Raw genomic sequence first — 22,185 nt, forward strand, 5'->3', positions numbered from 1 at the left:
GAGGTGTTCAAGAAACCTGTGGACGCGGCACTCCAGGACATGGTTTAATGGCCATGGTGGTGGTAGTTCAGTAGTTGGACTGAGTGATCTTAGAGGGCTTTGCCAACCAATTGTTTTCCAACAATTCTATTATTTGTCCTCCTCAGGGAACTTAGTAGAAGACACTGCAGGTTAACAGAGTGCTGCCTCTGCTTCTGCCCTGCAACTCCACAGATGGTACCTGACATCATTCACCACGGGCAATACACCAATGATTTGCTACCATAAGCCCCAGCTTTGACCACCAAATAAAGGCAGCCCAGGGGTATGGCCACCTTCTCCCCATTCACAACTATTGCTCACTTCCAATGTCTTGCACTGGAGTTTCTCAAAGGTCTTTTGCTTGTGCCAGACTGTTAACAGCATTGCATTTGGTATCAGTGCTTTGATCTCCCCACTTAAACACCACATTAATTCAGAGCTCCCCTGGGTGGCTGAGTTCACAGCATTAGTTAACCTCTTCTGCTGGAAGTCCTGAATATGATTTACAAAGTGTTCTGTGCATTACAGCAGAAACATAAACTCACCCCTAATTAAAAGTATAAATACAAGGGATTTCCATCCTTCTGCTAACCAGAAGTCAGGCTCCAGCTCTTCACTGAATTAAAGCAAAACATCCAACTGTGCATGATCAGCCCACAAGTCTCCTTTATCATAGAACTGTTTCACTTGGAAAGGACCTCTAAGATCATCCAGTCCAACCACTGACCTACCACCACCATGGCCATTAAACCATGTCCTGGAGTGCCATGTCCACAGGTTCCTTGAACACCTCCAGGGATGACGACTCCACCACCTCCCTGGGCAGCCTGTTCCAATGCCTGACCAGCAAACAGGGCATTTTCCTGACACCATCAAGACCCTTAAAACATGGAGATTTTGATCCTTCTTTGGGGAACAGAAACCAAGCTGCCAGTTTTGGGAACACCCAAATTTCATTGCTGCTGTCAACTCAAATGGATTACTGCTCTTTTAAATTCCTTAAGAAGTCCTTCAAGGTGTAATTGATAGGATCCACCAAGGGATCAAGCTCAAGTTTTGCAAAGAGCCTCTCAGCTGCTACCCACAGGTTTCTGACTGCTTACCAAGAACATGCTGTGAATGTGCAACCACCTAATCCTGGTGGTGCAGAGCTGGCTGGACCATGAGCTTTGCACTGCTCTTCCCCATCCCTGTCAGCTATGCTCCGAGCAGAAAAGGGGGGTAGCGGCCACTTTGCCACCCAGTGCAGAAAGGACTCTGCTGGTGGTGGGTTTTTTGTAGGACTCCAGCCTATACCTCTTGGTGTGGAAGCTTTTTTATCTAATTACACTTTTGTGTTATATTTCCAGGTTCCTACCTGTAGCCAGACAACCAGATGCTGCCATGGCTAAGGTGGGCGCTTGGTTTCATGCTCATCCTTCTGCTCCCAGTGATTCCTACCAGTCTGGTCCTGGGCAGGACCAAGGCTGCTGCGGAAGCTGTGACATCAATCCTGCAATCTTCTGACTGTGTCTATGGGCTGTCAGAGCCCAAAGCCTACAGCTTCTGGTTTGAGCCGAGTCCTGCAGGTGCTGGACCTCTGTATGAAGGCAGGGAGCATCACCACTAGGACTGCGCTGCTGCGGTGGGCTGAATCCCAAGTTAATTCCACTAACGAGGTCTCCTTACCATCTAAAGGGAAAATCAAACCCCTCTTTTGAGTGGACAGGGCTGCCACCTGGAGGCACCCCAGTTTTCCTACATAGTGGAGAGAAGGAAGTGCCTGTGTGAGGCAATCTGTAGGCTTCAGAGATACGTAGGACATTTATGCAGTCGGGAGGTGGCAATTTTGGCACCTCAGCTGGACAGAGGCTCTATGCTAGAGGCTTCTTTGGGGTTAACGTTTTCACCAGGAAGCAGAGTGATCATTAGCTCCCAAACTTAGCCATAGTAACCTCAGGGTTTTTCTCTCCAAGAACCAAATTTGGGCAGGACCCTAACACCCACCTGCCCACTGATGGAACATTGTTGAATAAACAAGGATCTAAAGCACTTCTACGTTCCCCAATGACCACAGGAACCTCACAACACCTCACATCCTAAACTGGCTCTTCTCTGGTCACAGGGGTTGGAAGTGATCTCTGGAGATTGTCTAGTCCAACACCCTGCTAATGCAGGTTGACCTAGAGCAGGTGGCCCAAGATTGCAAAGTCCAGCCATGGTTTGAAAGTCTCCACAGAGGGAGACTCAAGAATGCCTCTGGGCAGCCTGCTCCAGGGCTCCAGCACCCTCAAAAGTAAAGAAGCTTTTCCTCAAATTCAAGTGAAACCTCCTAGTTTGTACCTGTTGCCCCAGGTCAGTACCAGGCTCTGGTGTCCTTTTTCAGCACAAGCCTTGCAAGAGCCTCAGCCTTACCCAGCAGTGCTGGGCTCCCACGAGGGCCAGCAGTGAGCACAGGCAGGGTTGCAACAGGGCTTGTGCCACCACAGTGCTGCGTCAGAGCCCACGCTGGCCAGCACCAGCTGGTTTGAGCAAGAGGAAACAGCCTCAAAAACACTGAACTGCTGCAGATTTCTTGAGAAGCCAGCAGTGAGGCAGAAGGGAAAGATGCAACCAAGTACCCAGAAATTCACCCCATCAGTGTAAAGCCACCTGCAGCCCATCACTTCTTCCTGCCCAGCCTGGGGGATGATTAGTCTGTGCACAGAGCAGCTCTTCTTTCTGTACAGTGTTCTGTGTAGCAAAGTACCAGAGCCAGGAGTTGGAAGGGAGTTGTGGTGGGATTTGGTGCTCTGGCCACATTACCTGGTGTGGTGGCCTGGGTGTTTTCTCCACCTCTGTGACCATAACTGTGTCCTGGTCCTTTTCTGATACCTGGAGGTGCAGTTTGGCAGCAGTAAGAGGAGGAGCAAGCAAAGGAGGGCATAGAAGGTCTGCAACGGGAATGAGAAACATTTCAAACCTTCATATCCCCCCAGAAAGTCACCACCAGCCTGTGCTGGTCAGAGGGCATCACCGGGGATGCACCCTGTGCAGCCACCTCTAGCAAGGGGCTTTAGCTCTGGTTCAAACACTCCTCTTCCTCGCTCACCTCCACACCATCCCAGCCCCTCTCACACCAGAGAGCCACAGAATGCCTAGATTGGAAAAGGTGACTAAGATCAAGCCAAATCCTTAACCTCCCACTGACAAGTCCTAGACTAAACTATATCCCTAAGCACCACATCCACATGACTCAGACACCTCCGGGGATGGGGACCCCACCACTGCCCTGAGCAAGCTGTTTCAATGCCTGAGAATTCCTCTTAATATCCAACCTGAACCTCCCTTGGCACAACTTGAAGCCATTTCCTCTTCTCCTGTCACTTGTTAATCATCAACTTGTCCTATCACCCAGCAGCTGCCCACAGGGTTTTACCACCCTAGGTGCACAGACTGTGACTGTGCAACCCCCTTCTCTCCAGTGTGGCTGAGAACATTCCGTGCCTCTTCTACCAGTATCCTGTGTGATGTGTGACTTGCTCCAGCATCTCACTGGGGCTGGTTCCTCTTCCTTCAATGGCAAAGCACTGTCCCTGCCAGCCAAGGTCTTGGTGCTAATGCTGAAGGAGATTTCAATTCCCTTTCCACCTGTCCTGAAGATGGCAGCTGATGGAGGTACAGAAACGTAACCCAGGCAGGGTTTTGAACAGCAAGTCTCAGAATAAGCTTCATTCTGAAATATATTTATGGAATCCTTTTCAAAGGAGGGAAGATTTCCTGTCCCTGATGAGCTTTCATTCAGCACAGACTGGCAGCAGTCCTCCAAAGGGAAATCAGAACATCAATGGCAAAATAAATGGTATTTCCTCCACTCAAAAGAGGCCAAAGATTCGAAAGCCCTAGAGCCCTCAACGCAAGAAGGACATGGACCTGATGGAGGGCATCCAGGAGACCATAAAAATGGTCCAAGGGCTGGAGCACCTCTCCTCTGAAGACAGGCTGAGAGCGTTAGGGCTGTTCAGCCTGGGGAAGAGAAGGCTTCAGGGAGACCTTAGAGCAGCCTTACAGTACCTGAAAGGGGCTAGAGCAGAGCTGGGGAGGGACTGTTTACAGGGCATGCAGCACTGGGACAAGGGGCAATGGCTTGAATTTGGAGCAGGGTAGATTTAGGCTGCACATTAGGAAGAAGTTCTTTAAAAGGAGGATGGTGAGACACTGGACCTTTCAGATCAAAGCCAACCATCACCCCAACACCACCATCCCCACCAAACCATGCCAGAAAGAGCCACATGCAAATGAAAACCTTGCAAATCCCTTGCTTTTCCCATGGAGCTGGAGTTGCTGGGTGAGTGAAGCCTCAGTGATGCATTTCAGCAATAATTCATACTCCATACATAATTTAGGAGCCCTCTGCAGTGTGCATGTGTGTGTCCCCCCACCTCATAACACACGTTGTACAGGGTGTGCACATGAGCACAGACAGCAGCTTTAAGGAGGCTCCAGGCATAATCCACAGCAAGAAGAAGTTTGATCCATCTCCAATTTGCACCTGCCAGATCACGCAGGGAGCTAATTGGATTAAAAACATTGTAATTATCATTTCATTTACGTGTGGTAAAACCTTAGGGAAACATTGTAAATGGCAGAACATTTGAGGATGCAGTCTCTCAAGTCTGCTGCTTAAAAGCCTGATGCTCACTCCCTCCTCCACTGCCTGGGACTGGAGGTTTGTTCCCAGGAAAAGGTGAGCGATGTGTGGTAGCTGCTGCAGCACACAGACCACAGAACACTGCTGGGTTTGATCAGGGTCATGTTACATCAAGGCTGCTTGGGATGTTACCAGCCCATGGTGATTGTGCCAAACTTTCCCTGCCCCTATCCAAGCAAAATTAGCCTTAAAACACCCATAAAAGGCTTGATCCTTGAGTTCAAAGGACAACCAATTGCAGGGTTAACTGTGAGGAGCTATGGGATGACCCTGCCTTAGCCTACAGAAGCAGTCCCTGGGGCTTCTCCAAAGGGACCAAGAACCTGCCTCTGGATGCCCCAAGGAGGGTTAAAAAAGGGAGTAGTACCTGGCCCCACAGACCCTCCTCACAAGTGAGAGAAAAAAACCAGATGGAGCTGGAGGACTACCTGCCTCCCAGCACATCTCCCAGAAGGGTGTCCACAGCTGCCCAGCACTGCTGTGCCCTTGGTAGTGTGCTGTATCTGTGCTGATGGCCATCATCAAAGAGCAAGGAAACCACAGGCAGTTGGTGCCATGCAATCAGCTTCAGAGGCTGATGAAGAAGATACAAGAAAGAACCTAACTCAGGTCTTCTCACACCTGGTGGGTGCTCTTTAAGGGTGCTATGTGTGGGGTTTCCCCACTGCAGCCTCACCTGAATACCTCAGCTTGGATCAGGTATGAGGCCAGTCCTGTCAACCAGGCACTCAATGGTGACGTCTGTATCAGAAGATGTCTAATTGTCTTCTGCATTTCCTCTGTGATGCTGATTCAGGAATTAACAGAGCTGAGCTGAGAAATAACAGACAAATGTTGCAACGCTCTTGTTTTCACAATAGCCTTAGGGTCTGCTCTGGCCTCCTGTGGAGCTGACACAGATCTACTGATCAAGGACAACTTCAAGCCTCACTGAATGGCCAGGCCCAAGCACGTGAATGTTTTACAGAAACACAGAATTGTTTTGGTTGGAAAAGACCTCTAAGATCATCAGAAGTCCAACCATCAAAATAACACTAACATGGCCATTAAGCCATGGCCCAAAGTGCCATGTCCACGTGTTTCTAGAACACCTCCAAGGATGGGGACTCCACCACCTCCCTGGGGAGCCTGTTCCAATCCCTGACCACTCTGCAGAAAAGAAACTCTTCCTAACACCCAACCTAGACCTACCCCAGTGCAATCCGGGTCCATTTCTTGTCCTATCACTTGACACTACAGAGAAGAGACCAACCCCCACCTGGCTCCAATCTCCTTTCAGGGAGTTGTAGAGAGCAACGGGGGTTCCTCTCAGCCTCCTCTCCTGTGAACACTTGAATGTGTCCAGAGAAGGGCAACAAGGCTGGGGAGAGGCCTTGAACACAAGCCCTATGAGGAGAGGCTGAGGGAGCTGGGGTTGTTTAGCCTGGAGAGGAGGAGGCTCAGGGGTGACCTCATTGCCCTCTACAACTACCTGAAAGGTGGTTGTAGCCAGGAAGGGGTTGGCCTCTTCTCCCAGGCAACCAGCACCAGAACAAAAGGACACAGTCTCAAGCTGCACCAGGGGAGGTTTAGACTCGAGGTGAGGAGGAAGTTCTTCACTGAGCGAGTCATTCGTCATTGGAAAGGGCTGCCCAGGGAGGTGGTGGAGTCACCGTCCCTGGAGGCATTCAAGAGGAGATTGGACGTGGCACTTGGTGCCATGGTCTAGTCATGGGGTCTGTGTTGATAGGTTGGACTCGATGATCCTCGAGGTCCTTTCCAACCTAAGTTATACTGTGATATTGTGATACAGTGATTCTCCAGACTGAACAGCCCCAGTTCTCTCAGCTGCTCCTCACCAAACCTTTTCTCCAGATCCTTCACCAGCTTCCTTGCCCTTCTCTGGACCTGCTCCACACTATGCCCACCCACAGGAGCTGTGGTTGCTCTAGTGACAAGAGCCCCCTCTTCTCCAGACACGGTCATCAAGAGCAGAAAGATGGCAGTGGGAGCACAAATATTACCCTTGCAAAGAAAAAAAGTCTCCATTTGAGGGAGTGCATTAACCCTTTACATGAGGACATGGGGCTTTGAAAAATCTACTTTGTAATTCAAGCCCTTCTTCTGTCAATGGTGGAGCACAGGAGGACAGCTTGAGTAGCTGTCTCAGCACCTTCCATAACTGCTGGCAGCCCGGAGCCTACCGCTGACACACTTACCTGATCTTAAGGTTAGGGTTTTTGGGGCAGCCAACTCAATAACACAATAGATGCATCTGATTTTCAAAGGACAAGCACTCCACCCAGTCTGGAAACTGGAGACTTTGAAAGAGGTCCCATTAGGCAGGCAGGAATCAATGGCTGCGCGGTCGTTACTCACCCTGGAGCCCTCCGCCTCGGTGAGTCAGCCCAGGCGCCTGGCACACCTGGTGAGCTGGAAGAGAAGCTGCTTTGGGGATTTATTTTTCTTTCCACCACCCCAAAGTTTCCAACTGGAGCTGCACAGGCAGCAGGCAGCCTCCCTGGGAAAACCCCGGGCAGGGAACATGACATGGAGCCTATTTCTGCTCTCATGCTGTGACATCTAACATATCTGAAGGCTGTTTGGCTGATGAGTTCCACCTCTGTAGAACAGCAGCAGGCAAACACACCTGGAGTTGGAAGGGACCTCCAGAGATCAGGATCAGCTAGGGCAGGTCATACAGGAACGTGTCCAGATGGGTCCTGAAAGTCTCCAGAGAAGACGACTCCACAACCTGCCTGGGCAGCCTGCTCCAGGGCTCCAGCACCCTTACAGTAAGATGATTTTTCTCATGTTGGGGTGGAACTTCCTAGGTTCCAGTTTGTGTTCATTGCCCTTCATCCTGTCACAGGACACCACTGACTGGCCCCTTCTCCTTGACACCCATCCCTCAGATATTGACAAACATTGACCAGAGCCCCTCTCAGGCTGCTCTTTTCTATGCTAAACAACCCCAGGTCTCTCCTCAGCTTTCCTCACAAGACAGATGCTTCACTTCATCATCCTCATGAGCCTTCACTGGACTCTCTGCAGTAGTTCTCTGTCCTCTTGAAGTGGGGAGCCCAGAACTGGACACAACACTCCAGATGTGGTGTCACTAGGGCAGAGTAGAGGGGGAGAAGCAGCTAATTCCATGAACTTCTGTGAAATGCATGAGCCTCAGCAAATGGCAATAAAAAGCCCCAACACTAGAAGTTGCCCTTAGCCATTTTTTTTCTGGAATGCATTCAAAGGAGGGCAGCACCAAGGACAGGTGTGCAGAAACAGACCAAACACAGCTGGTCCAGCTGGATCAGAAACAGCAATGCCAGGCATGCATTTCCTCCAAGCTTTAAGTCAACCCTGACAGCTCAAGCCTAGATGTCTATTCTCCACCCAGCCATCCCTGAAAACCATCAGGGCTGTTCCCCTTCTCCAACCAGCACAGCCTGCTATGGACTGCAGTGGAAGGCCAAGCATGCAGCTCTTGTCACTAGAGCAACCACAGCTGCTGTGGAGGCACAAAATGTGGGGCAGGTCCAGAGAAGGGCTGGGAAGCTGGTGAAGGATCTGGAGAACAGGCTTGGTGAGGAGCAGCTGAGAGAACTGGGGCTGTTTAGTCTGGAGAATCACAGGAGAGGAGGCTGAGAGGAGACCCCATTGCTCCCTGCAGCTCCCTGAAAGGAGATTGGAGACAGGTGGGGGTTGGTGTCTTCCCCCTAGTAACAAGAGGAAAGGAAATGGCTTCACATCACACCAGGGAAGGTTTAGGTTGGAGATTGAGAAAAATTTCTTTCCTGCAAGAGTGTTGAGGGATTGGAACAGGCTCCCCAGGAGTCACCATCCCTAGAGATGATCAAGAAACGTGTGGAGATGGCACTTTGGGATATGGTTTAGTGGCCATGGTGGTGTTGGGGTGTGGAGATGGCACTTTGGGATGTAGTTTAGTGGCCAAGGTGGTATTGGGGTGTGGAGATGGCACTTTGGGATGTAGTTTAGTGGCCAAGGTGGTATTGGGGTGTGGAGATGGCACTTTGGGATGTGGGTTAGTGGCCATGGTGGTGTTGGGTTGATGGTTGGGCTTGATGAATCTTAGAGAGCATTTCCAACCAAAACAATCCTATGATTCTACAACTTCTGTGGGCACCTGTGAAATGTGCCTTCCTCTGGTGATCAGACAGGGAAAGGAGATGGCACACAGCTGGGAAGGGACAGGATATTCTTTAACACAGGAAGAAAACCATGACAGCTAGAACAAGCCTTACCACGGCCTCCTCCTAGGGCATGCCCAGCTCTGAGCTGCATCAGACTCCTGTTTCACAGGAGGAGACCAACAGGAGAATGAAAAAGTCTGTTCAGAGAGACAGGGATGGCAAACTTTGGTCCTCTGTGCTTCAGAAAGGACCCAGACATGAGGGAGCTGCTGTCTGCCACCACACAGAGGAGTTCCACTTGTGGTGGGAAGTGTCTGCCGGGGCAGTGCCGAACAGCCCCCGTGAGGTCAGATCACATTCAGCTGCTGCAGCTCTGCTTTCCCACCTGGGGACTAAAAATCACTGCTGTAAATTTCATGGTTCTTGACAAGAACTCCTCATCTCCAAAAGAAAAAGAGAAGAAGAAAAGGACATATTTTCTCCAAGTCTGCAAAGCCACAGGAAAGCTTTAAGTCCAGTTAATGGTGAGAGAGCTGAGGGGCAGAGGGGAGGGGAGAGCTGAGGGGCAGAGGGGAGGGGAGAGCTGAGGGGCAGAGGGCAGGGGAGAGCTGAGGGGCAGAGGGCAGGGGAGAGCTGAGGGGCAGAGGGGAGGGGAGAGCTGAGGGGCAGAGGGCAGGAATGTTTGGGGTTTTTTTTCACTAAAACTGGAGGACTGAAGTGGGCTGAAAGCTGTGCTTTGGGTGCAACCTGACCTTCCTACCTTCACCCCAGGGGAGAGGAGCAGCCACTGCTCCCCCTGCCCTGGCACTGCTCCGGGTGACCGCACGGTGTCACAACAAGCCTACGGCTGACCACCTGCTGACCGCTGCCTGCAGCCTGCCTCCCGCCTCAGCCACTTGGATCACCAGCAGCTGCTATTTATAGAGACAAACCAGTCATCCCTGTCTCCAGACTAGGGTGATGTGGATGGAGCTGACGGCAGTGGCTGGGCAGAGAGGACAAGCATTGGCCGGCTGCTTGCTGTCCCAAGAGAATTAGAAACAACCCCCCAGGATTGCTGCTTTTATCCCACCCAGGGAAGCTGCTCCCTCCACAAAAGGCTTTGTGCTGCAGCTTGTGGCCTCAAATGGGTTCACAGAGCATTGAAAGTCTTAATGAGCTACTTACATGAGCAGGGAGGCAGGAGCACAGCAGAGCCCTGCAGAGCTGGAGCATCCCTTGGTGGCATCAAGGGAAGAAAAGCCTCTGAGGCACTGGCACCAAACCCTGCAACCTGGCTGGCTCTACCATCCCCGGGCACAGTGGACTCCATCATAGCAGGCTGTGTTAGACATCTCCAGCTCATGAGAAAGAGCAGACGGCAGCACAGCTCAACAACTGGCCATGAGCAGTTGCCTTGTCCCCGCTGCCACACAGCTCAGGAGTGTGGAGCAGCAGCAGGAGTCCTGGAGGCTCCCCATTTGCCACACTAGATGCAGAGAAATTTCCTCTTTTGCAGACAAGCTTGGTCAGAGCCTCCACAGGCCGAGTCAGAGAATGCCAGGCTGGAAGGGATCTCAAGGATCATCTGGTCCAACCTTTCTAGGTTCCCATCAGCCTTTGTCTTTTCCATGGGACTCCTTGTAAAGAAGGGAGCCTCTGGTGGTGGTGTGCAGAGGAAGACTGAGAAGACAACTCTGCATCTTTGAGTGACACATGAGGGGGTAAAAAAAAATAAATACATCATACTTGACACTTCAGAGCCTGCCTGTTTAGTGACAACAAGGAATGAAGTGAGCTTGTGAAAGACTAATTACCCAGTTTGTTTTAAGCATGAGCCCCAGCACTCCTCACACGTGCAGATACAGCTTGTTTTCAAAGAGCCCAATTATTTCATTAAAACATCATCTTCACACTTCCAGATTTGCTATAGCAAGTCTTCTCCCCTTCATCCTTCTAGCCTAATACTTTGCCTTTTTTTCCCCCCATTCCATTTTTTCGTTTGGGTTTTTTGTTTGTTTCATTGCTTAAGAGCAAAGAGTCAGATTGAAAACTCTATTTTGAAAAGCTATTTATTAAAGCTTGGAATTTAGGGTCCCTCCTTTCTCCTCCACAGAGCAAAGGAATAACTGCAGAAGCCTAAACATCCTAGTGCAAAGCCCGTGGCAGGAAAGAGGTGACTGGCAAGATGCTCCTACAGGTACAAGTCTCACAGTCTCAAGCTGTGCCAGAGGAGGTTTAGGCTGGATGTTAGGAAGAAGCTCTTCATAGAAAGAGAGATTGCCCATTGGAATGTGCTGCCCAGGGAGGTGGTGGAGTCACCATCACTGGAGGTGTTTAGGAAGAGACTGGATAAGGCACTTAGTGCCATGGCTTAGCTAATTAGATGGTGTTGGGTGATAGGTTGGACTCAGTGATCTCAAAGGTCTTTTCCAACCTGGTTAATTCTATTCTATTCTATATGTTCACAAGGATAGCAAATGCAGGGCTGAATCAAGCCTGTGCCTAGGAACTTGAAGGGCAAGATAAGGAAGCAAAAGGGCTGAAAGCTCTTTGAACTAATATTGCCTGTGATGTTTACTACCTGAATGTAATGTTTACTACCTACTACCAAGGAGGATACACAAGGCATCTAGTTCAAACACAGCAGAAACTGGAAGTGGATGAGGGGGGGGAGGGGGGAGAGAATAAACAATGAAAGAGGAGGAAAAAAAACAACCTAAAGAACCCTCAAAAGTTGTCAAAAAGCTGCCCACAGAGAAGAGTTCTTCCAGACAAGCAACATGAATAAAGCCTAATTCAGTAAATATCATCAGAAAATCGAGGTCACAGTAAGCTTCTGACTCTGCAGCATAAATCTTGGTTACAGAAGTGTTTGAGCAACCACAATCCCTCTGAGGAAGAAGGCAGAAGCCTCTGTGCCTGCCTGTGCAGGAACAGTGCTGCAGTCTTGGCACCCAGTGGAGAGATGCTATCGGGGGTTGCCACGGAAACTGGAGGATGCAGACCCAGCAGCTTTGACTTTGCATAAACTGACAGCAAGTTCAGCCTGAGCCCAGACACTGCCAGTGCTGCTGGGTCCCTCCAGCTCCCAGGCAGGGTTGTGATGGGGCTCTGCTTGGACATTTCCTATGGGCAGGTCTCCTGCTTCCACAGCCCAGCTTCAAGTCCCCACCCATGTACAGACACAACCACACACAAGTACCCCACCTTTCACCTCCTTCTTCTCAGGTCAGGTAACACCATACAGAAAGCTCATTTTCCTCACCCATGACTTCAATCCCAGTACCTCCTTGCTGTGAGCTGCTGTGTGGCAGCTTTTAAGCATTTCTGAGTTCTCTGCACAGGGGCATTCCCTGGAAGAAGAGGCATTTTTAAATTGGAGCTCCTACCACTGCAGAGGGAGCCCTGATATGCCACTTCCCTTTACAAACCTGGAGAGAGCAGGAAGTGCTGCATGACGTGTACAGACCTAAAAAGGATCACTTCAAATGATTCAGAGTTGAATTGCCTTTCTTCTTTTTTGAGTCTGAACAGCCTGGATTCAGAGGCAACCTGTTGTAGAAAGGACTCCAACACCAGGTAAATTACTCCCACCCCTGGCAATGTTGCTCTTACCTTATCATCCTGTTAGCACTCCTGTTGTGCTATGCCCACAAGGAAAACTGCTGCAACAGTTGGAACACACTGTGGCTTGGAGCAAACCCCTTTCCCCCCCTGTTTGGAAGTGGTAAGTGATGTAGATTGCAGTTTAAAAGTCCCTTCAGGATAATGTTTTGCTGTCCATTTATTTATACACACCTTCAGGCAGCATCATTTGCCCACAGATATTGTGTATGTGAATTCCAACACAACCTTGAGTGCAGGCTTCCTATGAAGTGTTCCTGTTGTTGCACTGCTGAAGCTGAGATCCTAACATCACAGAGCAGTGTAACACCTTTTTCTTCTGAGAAACCACATCCTAAAGCCATGCATTAAGTCTTCTGGGGGGGGAAAATTAATTCTCCCCAAGCCAAGAGCAGTTCTGCTTCACACAAGGAACAGAACTAATCAGCACTGGGCATTTCTGCTTCCCCAGAATAACTGTGCAGGTAGACCCAAGGAGTGCTGTTTCCACCCCACATTTCTATCCCCTCCACCCCCAAAAGGTAATTCAGATGAAATGTGCCACGTGTGTGAGGTGCCCACTGAGAAGCTATCTCAGGAAGGGAGATTTTCAGCCTGCAAGAGACAGGACAAGGGACTGTTGAGTGCTTGTGCTCCACCCCTCTAGGGTCTGGAGATAAGGTCTGGTGAGGCAACTGGGGTTGTTTGGTATGCATGAGGCAAAGGGGAAACCTCATTGATCTCCATACCTGAAAGGAAGTTGGGAGTGTGTGTGGGGGGTGGTGGTGGGTGGGTGTTAGTCTCCTCTCCCTAGTATCAAGTGTTAGAATGAGAGGAAGTAGCCTGAAATGGTGTCAGAGAAGGTTCAGGCTAGAGAGGAGGAAAAATTTCTTTCCTACAAGAGTGGTCAAGAATAGACTAGACTAGACTAGACCAGACCAGGTTGGAAGAGACCTTCAAGATCATCACATCCAACCTATCATCCAACACCACCTAATCAACTAAACCATGGCACCAAGCACCCTGTCTAGTCTCCTCCTGAACACCTCCAGTGATGGTGACTCCACCACCTCCCTGGGCAGCCCATTCCAATGGGCAATCACTCTCTCTGTGTAAAACTTCCTCCTGACCTCCAGCCTGAACCTCCCCTGGCACAGCCTGAGACTGTGTCCTCTTGTTCTGGTGCTGGCTGCCTGGGAGAAGAGACCAACCTCTGCCTGTCTACAACTCCCCTTCAGGTAGTTGTAGACAGCAATAAGGTCACCCCTGAGTCTCCTCCTCTCCAGGGCTGCCCAGGGAGGTGGTGGAGTCACCATCCCTGGAGGAGTTCACAGAAGGTGTCGACATGGCACTTCAGGACATGGTTTAATGGCCATGGTGGTGTTGGGTTGACAGTTGGACTCCAGGATCTTAAAGCTCTTTGCCAACTGAAACAGTTCCACGATTCTCTATACAGGCAACTTCCACCATCAAACTCCAACTCATTTCTTCGCTGCTCCTTGCCAAGTGAGAAAGACTCCAGGGCAGTTGGTCTGACAGGCTGGCAGCTGTCACTCCACATCAGCAGACCCCGCAATGAAAGAGCAATCCAGCACATGGAAGTAGAAAGTCCTGACACTTTAATTATCCGAAGAGATTACAAGATGAAAGCCTTCCTTGAGGCAAATGTATATTAGCATTGATATAGCCATTGTGCTTTTCAGTAAGAGAAATAGGAGTCTGTATTTACATAAGAAACTATAGTGTCTGAGATCTTTTAAATATATTTATGGAAATGATTCTGAATTACAGCATTTACAAAATAAAAACAAGCTGGAATAAATATTCAGTCCATTAAATAAGATTCCTCTTTTCTTTCTTTTTTTTTTCCACAGAAGCAAACTTTTTTTTGTGTGCATATTTCTTTCACAACTGAAGTTTCTGGTACTTCTTTCTTTCTAATCCTAGAAAAGAAGCATTCGATTTGTTGGGTTGAGTTTGGTTTGGTCTTTTTGTTTGGTTTTTTTTTCTCTCTCTTTACTTTTTTCTCTTGACTTTTTTTTTTCTTTACTTTTTTTTTTTTCCTCTAAAAAATAAAACTGCAATCATCATTGCAATGTGAAGCCTGAGATTTAAGCCTGAAGAAGTATCGTTGCTTTGCACCCCGGTCACCGACTTCCCACCGGCTACCCCAGCCCCGCGCCTCGCCGAGCTCCGAGGAGCGCCGACGCTCCGAGGATTCCGTGGGAAGGATTCCGTGGGAAGGGATTCCATGGGAGTAACAACAACAACAATCATCATCATCCATACAATAAGGTGAGGATAACACATCCTAGCTGACACTGTGCAAACAGCATCGTAAGGCTTGTGCATTACGCTGCAACTAAGTGAAGCCGACGCATCGGACTCGAAGCGACAGGAGTGACGAACTCTTGCACCCTCCTACGGTTCCTTAACACCGAATATGAAACCACTTAACAAAGGGAATGTGCCCCTCCCACCCCCCAACATAAATAAATTATAACAGTGGGTTGTCCAGGGGGGTGGTTTGAGGCCCCATCCCTGGAGGTGTTTAAGCCCAGGCTGGATGAGGCTCTGGCCAGGCTGATCTAGTGTGGGGTGTCCCTGCCCATGGCAGCGGGGTTGGAACTAGATGATCCTTGTGGTCCCTTCCAACCCTGACTGATACTATGATGCTATGAGTAAAAACCAGCACTGGTCAGCTTTGCTGGATCACCTTGGTGAAGCATGACACCGCACACAACTTCCTCAGCCTGTTTGCTGTTGTATTTATCACTTGGAAAGGCGTCGCTTAAGACTGCTAGGCAGGAAATACTGTGATAGGGGATCCAGCAAAGGGCTCTTGATCTGCCTCCCTCTGCAACCACAGCACAGCCTGCCTGCCTTCTCATGTGGCTAACTCAAAGCCTGTCCAAACACCTTCACCACCTCAGTGCTTGGGGAGCTCTTACTGCAAGCAGTTGGCATGTGGCCATAGTGTGAACCCAGGGGGGCTCATGGCTTTCCTCCCCACGTGGAGAGAAAACCAAATGTCTGGCATTGCACAGAAATGCAAAAGGCTCCCAAGATGTTAGCATGAGTGAAGGACCAGCCTGCAACATCTTACACAGTGACCCTGACAAACATGGACAACAAGTCCCTTTTTCTCTGGCTGACCATTCTGTAGGACCTTTGGAATGTCTCATCACATATTTACCTTTGGAAAAAAACACAGAATGGCCCCAGGGGTTTTGAGAATGGATCCACAAGCTTCAGAATGGCCCCAGGGGGTTGGGAGTGGATCAACAAGCTTCAGAGTGGCCCCAGGGCATTTGAGAATGGATCCAGAAGCTTCAGAGTGGTCCCAGGGCATTTGAGAATGGATCCAGAAGCTTCAGAGTGGCCCCAGGGCATTTGAGAATGGATCCAGAAGCTTCAGAGTGGTCCCAGGGGTTTTGAGAATGGAGCCATAAGCTTCAGAATAGCCCCAAGGGTTTTGATAATGGATCCATAATCTTCAGAGTGGCCCCAGGGCATTTGAGAATGGATCCATAAGCTTCAGACTGGCCTCAGGGCATTTGAGAATGGATCCAGAAGCTTCAGAGTGGTCCCAGGGCATTTGAGAATGGATCCAGAAGCTTCAGAGTGGCCCCAGGGCATTTGAGAATGGATCCAGAAGCTTCAGAGTGGCCCCAGGGCATTTGAGAATGGATCCAGAAGCTTCAGAGTGGCCCCAGGGCATTTGAGAATGGAGCCATAAGCTTCAGAATAGCCCCAAGGGTTTTGATAATGGATCCATAATCTTCAGAGTGGCCCCAGGGCATTTGAGAATGGATCCATAAGCTTCAGAATGGCCTCAGGGCATTTGAGAATGGATCCATAAGCTTCAGAATGGTCCCAGGGGTTTTGAGAATGGCCCCAGAAGCTTTAGAGTGGCCCTAGGGCATATGAGAATGGAGCCATAAGCTTCAGAATGGCCCCAGGGGGTTGGGAGTGGATCCATAAGCTTTAGAATGGCCCCAAGGGTATTGAGAATGGATCCACAAGCTTAAGAATGGCCCCAGAAGCTTTAGAATGGCCCCAGGGCATTTGAGAATGGAGCCATAAGCTTCAGAATGGCCCCAGGGGGTTGAGAATGGATCCATAGGTATTAAAAATGCCCCATGGGCTTGGGGAATGGATTTCTAAGTGTCAGAATGGGCCCATGATCTTTTGAGGACGGCTCCATGGGTTTTCAGAAAGCCCCCAGGGGTTTTGTGAACAGATCCAGAAGTTTCCAAATGGCCCCATGGGTTTTAAAGAAAAAAAACCCACCAACAAACAAACAAAAGCAACCCCAAAACACACTTAAAAAACCTCAGTCATGGGAGAAAGGGTTTATCACTCCTAAGTTTTGCTGCTAAGCTCTCATAAACTAAACTGAACTATGTATTTTGACATGAATTTGTTCATTGGGTACCCATTGCCTCAGAAGTTGGTTAAGTTTCCAATGCCAAGCTGGAAATTCTCTGCCAGGCTTTTGCTAAGAGGAGTTTAGCAGAAATGATGCAGATCATAACCATTTCCAAACCTCCTAAAAGCTGGAGCTGGAAGTGGTAAAACTTGATTTTTAAGAAGACAACTGGGAGTTATTGCTCTGCTCAGTACATGAAAGGCAATAGAAAGAGACTGCTTCAGGACCTTCAGTGCTTCCTATGTGATTCACAGACAAGTTTGCCTTTGTCATATGGATTTGAAGGAGTTTTGCTTAGCATGGGGAGCAAAAAAAACCCCCACCCCCAATCCAGTAATGGGAAAGTGAAACTGCAGCAGGGAGAGAGTGCTGACACTCACAGCCATGCTGGTTTTGTGGTGAGCACAGACATGTCTGAGCTTCAGGATTTGGACTTGCTGGGATGGATTTGTTACTCTGCTCCTAGCATGTAAGACAAGCAGTGATGCTTGTTCCACTCCGAGCCCTGTCTCCTCCCCCACAGTGCATTTGTTCTGCATATGGCATCGTAACATGAATGTTATACATTTATGGAAGACTGTACTGCAGCCCCAGAGCTGCAGCCACTTCATACTTCCCTTTAGCAGCTTAGCAAAATGCAGTATAAACTGTCTGTACAAAACTCATAACGATGGATGTCACAGCCTCCATGCCCTCACGGGGTCCCTCTTGCAAGTGAATTCTTGGCTTAGGTCAAATCTATCAGTCCAGCAGACACACCAGTAGTTTACTATGTCAGATACCAGCTTTGTCACTGTAGAAAGGAGTGACATGGAACATGTAACAGTGAGTGCAAACACGGACAGGCTTCATCTGACCATAGCGAGGTAATGGAGCAGAGTGGGAGGAGCAGCGGGAACAGAAGATCTGCAAAACAAGAGGCAGATGTCACTTCAGGGCCTTGGCAGAACTAGAGGGGGCAAAACTGGTTTCAAGGAGGGAGCAGAGAAGATGGTACATGCTGGGCTTTTGTTGACTGGCAACACCACCCCCCCTCAGCACAGCAAGTCAAAGCTCTGCAGGCAGCTCACAAGCCCATGACCACTTCATCTGGCTGTGCCCAGGCACTGGCATCAGCCAAAGCAGGCTGCTCTGTCTCTGCAGGTCACAAGGGAAGGCAGCTCCAACAGAAGAGATGAAGCACCTCTCTCCATTGCTTTTAAAGAAAGACTAGAGGAATACTTGCAAATGTCTCCAAAGTTCCTGCTCCTGCAAATCCATTGAAAGACAACACAGCCACCCACTCCACCTTCTTGCTTTTGAACTTGCGCACCAGCAAGCAAGCAAAACGGGACTGCAGGTTTCTGGCTTCCTGCAGCAAATGACTGTTTTATTCTCCCTCCCTCCCTCTTACATCCCCCAAACTGGCTGAGAGGCAGCTCTATACATCACAGTCCTCCTGCAGAGGTTTAGAAAGAAAGCAAAGGGACATGGTGTCCCTGCAGCTGAGCCACACATCACCCCCTGGCAGCACAGGCCACAGCCTGGTGAAGCTTACTGCACTCATCCAGAGCGACTCTGAGTTTGGGGCGCTCGTTCCAGGATCTCAGCAGGGAATTCTGCTTTTTAAGCAGACAAATGCTTACTGCTGTATAAAAGCCAACCCCCTCCCACCCACTTTCTAAACATAAGCTGAGCAGTTGAGAGCCAAGACACACAAACCCACTTGTGCCTCGAGAGCCCCGGCCAAGCGCACGCGCTGCGCCGCGCGGCTGAGCTCCCGGGGCAGGCAGAGATTTGCTGTTCCCTTCGGTGGATCACTCCTCACATGTCTGACTGAGTCATTACCTTGCCACAGCTCCGACAGTGGTGTTTCCTGCGAATGACTGTGAAAGGAGCCTTGCACGCAGTGCAGTAGCTGCAGACTTCATCTGGAACCCAGTCAGGAGGATCTGTCAGAAACACAGCAGCAAAAAGGAACATAAATCAAAAGGCAATAAAAACAAACACGAGATTACCACAGCCTCAGGGGAGCAGGGAGAATAAAATGTAACAGCAGCTGTTCTCATCTGAGTTTCTCAAGGTGCTCTGCAAACAGGCAGGATGCCCAGGGCTCCACTCCCCCCATCTCTGCCAGGTGCCCACCTTAGGGCAGAGCACAGCAGGCACTGAAACAGCACATGGCAGCTTTGGATTGAAATGAAATATACCCTAGTCAAACAGAGGGGCAAAGAAAAGGAAATAAGCAAAAGGGAAGTATGAAGACAAGAAACTCAAAGCAGAACTGCATCACAGGTGGGTTTGTCAATGCAAGGCAAGCGTAGAGCTGAGACCATACCCAGCCTCTTCAGCCCTCCCCACAGCAAGGTTGGCTGCTGTTCTGCAGTTAGGCAAGCAAGGTAATAAGCTCCAAGCCTGATTACTGACTGCTAAACTATTAGAACCCTTACTGGAAATCATGAGTAACTACAGCAAAACCACAAAATCAAGTGTACAAGACTTAACAGAGCAGGAATTCGACCATCATCCCCAACAGCATGTTTCAGTTGTTTATTTCTCCTGTGAGCTCTCTAACCTCCCATAAAAGCCAGGCAAGGAAACAATTTGGTTTTGGCAGAGCAGGAGGTATTAGGCTCACTTCTGCTGGTGTCAGGCTGACGTGACCTCTGAGATCTAAAACTGCAGGTGTACAAATGATGGAGCCCATTGCTTAATAAAACTGTTAATAAGCAAATGAAGGGCAAAGAGAGTTCTATCCAGAAGGAGACTATGGACACAGTAAACATGAACAGCTGGTTGATTCACCCAAGCTCCCTGTATGCAGCTTCTCTCCAAGCACTGGAGTGTGTGACCCATGCATCCGCTGAATTATAGACCTGAGAGGCGAGATCCCTGCCTCGAGGAGCATATTATCAAACACCAAACTACATGGTGCAGTTCATGCAGAGCACAAAAGGGCTACAACCACCAGCAGAAGGCAGACAAATGAAAAATCCATTTTATTGTTCAAACACAACTGGTTTTCATGTGCTTGTCACAGTGCAACCTTTGTCAGATTCCAGGCAAAAGGATACAGCCTTCACTGCAGGAAATGTCCAAAAAGCTGGTGACTGAACTTCAAATCCTGACTCAGCTCTTACAGGCTATCCAGCTGTTTTAGAAGACAAACTAGTTTGAGGAAGCTTCACTTAAGGAACAAACTGCTCTGATCTCTAAGGACAATAACCAAACCCAAAGTCTGTGTGTAGAAAAATGACCAATTGGGGTGAATTAAAAAAGAGAGAGCACAGCAGCCTTCACCTCATTCCCAGGAACAGCTCATCAGAAAATGTTCTGTAGGGACACTAAGCTAACATTCCTGCTTCAAAGGTAAGTTTTGCTTCAGCATTGAGGAGATGCAGGACTGCCAGCTTGAGATGAAGCATCAATAGCAGTGAGCCCAATAGACTTTCCTTTCCAATTCTTTCCCTTCTCTGCAACCTCCCCAGCTACTTGCCCAGTGAAACTTACTCTCAATATCAGTTTATGATTCACAGGTGCCATGTCTACACGGTGTTTTGAACACCTCCAGGGATGGTGACTCCATCACCTCCCTGGGCAGCCTGTTTCAGTGCCTGACCACTCTTGCAGCAAAGACATTTTTCTTAATATCCCAACCTAAGCCTCTCCTGGCACAACTTGAGTCCATTTCCATTTGTCTCATCACTTGTTACTAGGGAGAAGAGACCAACTCCCATTTAGAATAAACCAAACCAGGTTGGAAGAGACCTTCAAGATCATCGTGTCCAACCCATCAACCAATCCAACCCACCTAAACAGCTAACCCATGGCACCAAGCACCCCATCAAGTCTCCTCCTGAACACCTCCAGTGATGGCGACTCCACCACCTTCCTGGGCAGCACATTCCAATGGGCAATCACTCTCTCTGTATAGAACTTCTTCCTAACATCCAACCTGAACCTCCCCTGGCACAGCCTGAGACTGTGTCCTCTTGTTCTGGTACTGGCTGTCTAGGAGAAGAGACCAACAATCTGCCTGTCTACAACCTCCCTTCAGGTAGTTGTAGAGAGCAATAAGGTCACCCCTGAGTCTCCTCTTCTCCAGGCTAAGCAGCCCCAGCTCCCTCAGCCTGTCCTCACAGGGCTGTGTTCCAAACCCCTCATCAACTTTGTTGCCCTTCTCTGGACTCGTTCCAGCAAGTCAACCTCCTTCCTAAACTGAGGAGCCCAGAACTGGACACAGGACTCGAGGTGTGGCCTAACCAGTGCAGTGTACAGGGGCAGAATGACCTCCCTGCTCTTGCTGGCCACACTGTTCCTGATGCAGGCCAGGATGCCATTGGCCCTCCTGGCCGCCTGGGCACACTGCAGGCTCATGTTCAGCCTACTATCAACCAGCACCCCCAGGTCCCTCTCTGCCTGGATGCTCTGCAGCCACTCTGACCCCAGCCTGTAGCACTGCCTGGGGATGTTGTGGCCAACGTGCAGAACCTGGCACTTGGATGTGTTCAATCTCACGCCCTTGGACTCTGCCCATCTGTCCAGCCTGTTGATGTTCTTCTGCAGAGATTCTCTACCCTCCAGCAGATCAACTCCTGCCCCCAGCTTGGTGCTGTCAGCAAAACCTCACTCCAACCTCTTTTCAGGTAGTTGTAGAGGGCAATGAAGTCTCCTGCCCTCAGCATCCTTTCTCCAGACTAAACAACCCCCGTTCCCTCACCAGACCTGTTCTCCAGACTCTAAAGGTGTGAAGCACAAGCCTGTTACTCAACAGTGCCTTGTGCTGTCTCTTGCAGGCTGAAAATCTCCCTTCCTGAACTCTTTTGTTAACCCATTACACAGGGCCTGACAAAACCCCAGGAGAAACAGGAATTTTGGTGAACAACGACCTCCAAAGCACACAACAGTTACATCATCCCTGGGTTGTGGTGGCAGAACGACTTGGCTGCCAGATGAATTCACCTGCAAACTTTGTTTCTGCAAAGGCATAAAAGATTAGATCACACCTCAGCAGCATTCAGTGCACAGCAACATTAAAACCCTCCCTACAGAATGTTCTCCCAGGTTAGTGGGACTGACACTCCACACTGCTGTCACATCTGCTGCTTGACAAAAGGCATCAGCAGAGCAAGCTAAAGGACACTTCTTTTCCCCCCCAGAGAGTGACCCCAGAACAACAAAGACCCTTTGGCAGGACAATGTGGCCAGCCCCACACCCCATCCTTTCAGGGCTGCAGCGCCCTGCCAACATTCTCATGGCTCACACCAATATCTGCTGCACTGCAGCACACCCCCAAATAGTAACACTTGGTTATGTAACAGCTTTTATCATTCCAAATGCTCTACAAGCATTAATTGCTTTAATC

The 22,185-nt window shown here is 49.5% G+C and overlaps 1 protein-coding gene across 3 annotated transcripts in view; it reads right to left on the bottom strand.

Moving 5' to 3' along the window:
- Nucleotides 1–13,768: 13,768 nt before the first annotated feature.
- The window catches only part of ZFYVE28 (zinc finger FYVE-type containing 28), a 135,970-nt gene continuing 127,553 nt past the window's right edge, over nucleotides 13,769–22,185 (bottom strand). For all 3 annotated transcript variants that reach the window (XM_068149599.1, XM_068149598.1, XM_068149596.1), the window contains 2 exons: nucleotides 18,668–18,771; nucleotides 13,769–17,746 (listed from right to left, as the gene is read on the bottom strand). In XM_068149599.1, the coding sequence (XP_068005700.1) occupies nucleotides 17,615–17,746; nucleotides 18,668–18,771 (236 nt within the window). In that variant the 3' untranslated portion in view covers nucleotides 13,769–17,614. The remainder of the gene's footprint in view (nucleotides 17,747–18,667; nucleotides 18,772–22,185) is intronic.

The sequence above is a fragment of the Melanerpes formicivorus genome, unplaced genomic scaffold, assembly GCF_026170545.1.
Source record: "Melanerpes formicivorus ecotype bairdi unplaced genomic scaffold, bMelFor1.0.p_v2 SCAF_18, whole genome shotgun sequence".
In the NCBI taxonomy this organism is placed as follows: domain Eukaryota; kingdom Metazoa; phylum Chordata; class Aves; order Piciformes; family Picidae; genus Melanerpes; species Melanerpes formicivorus.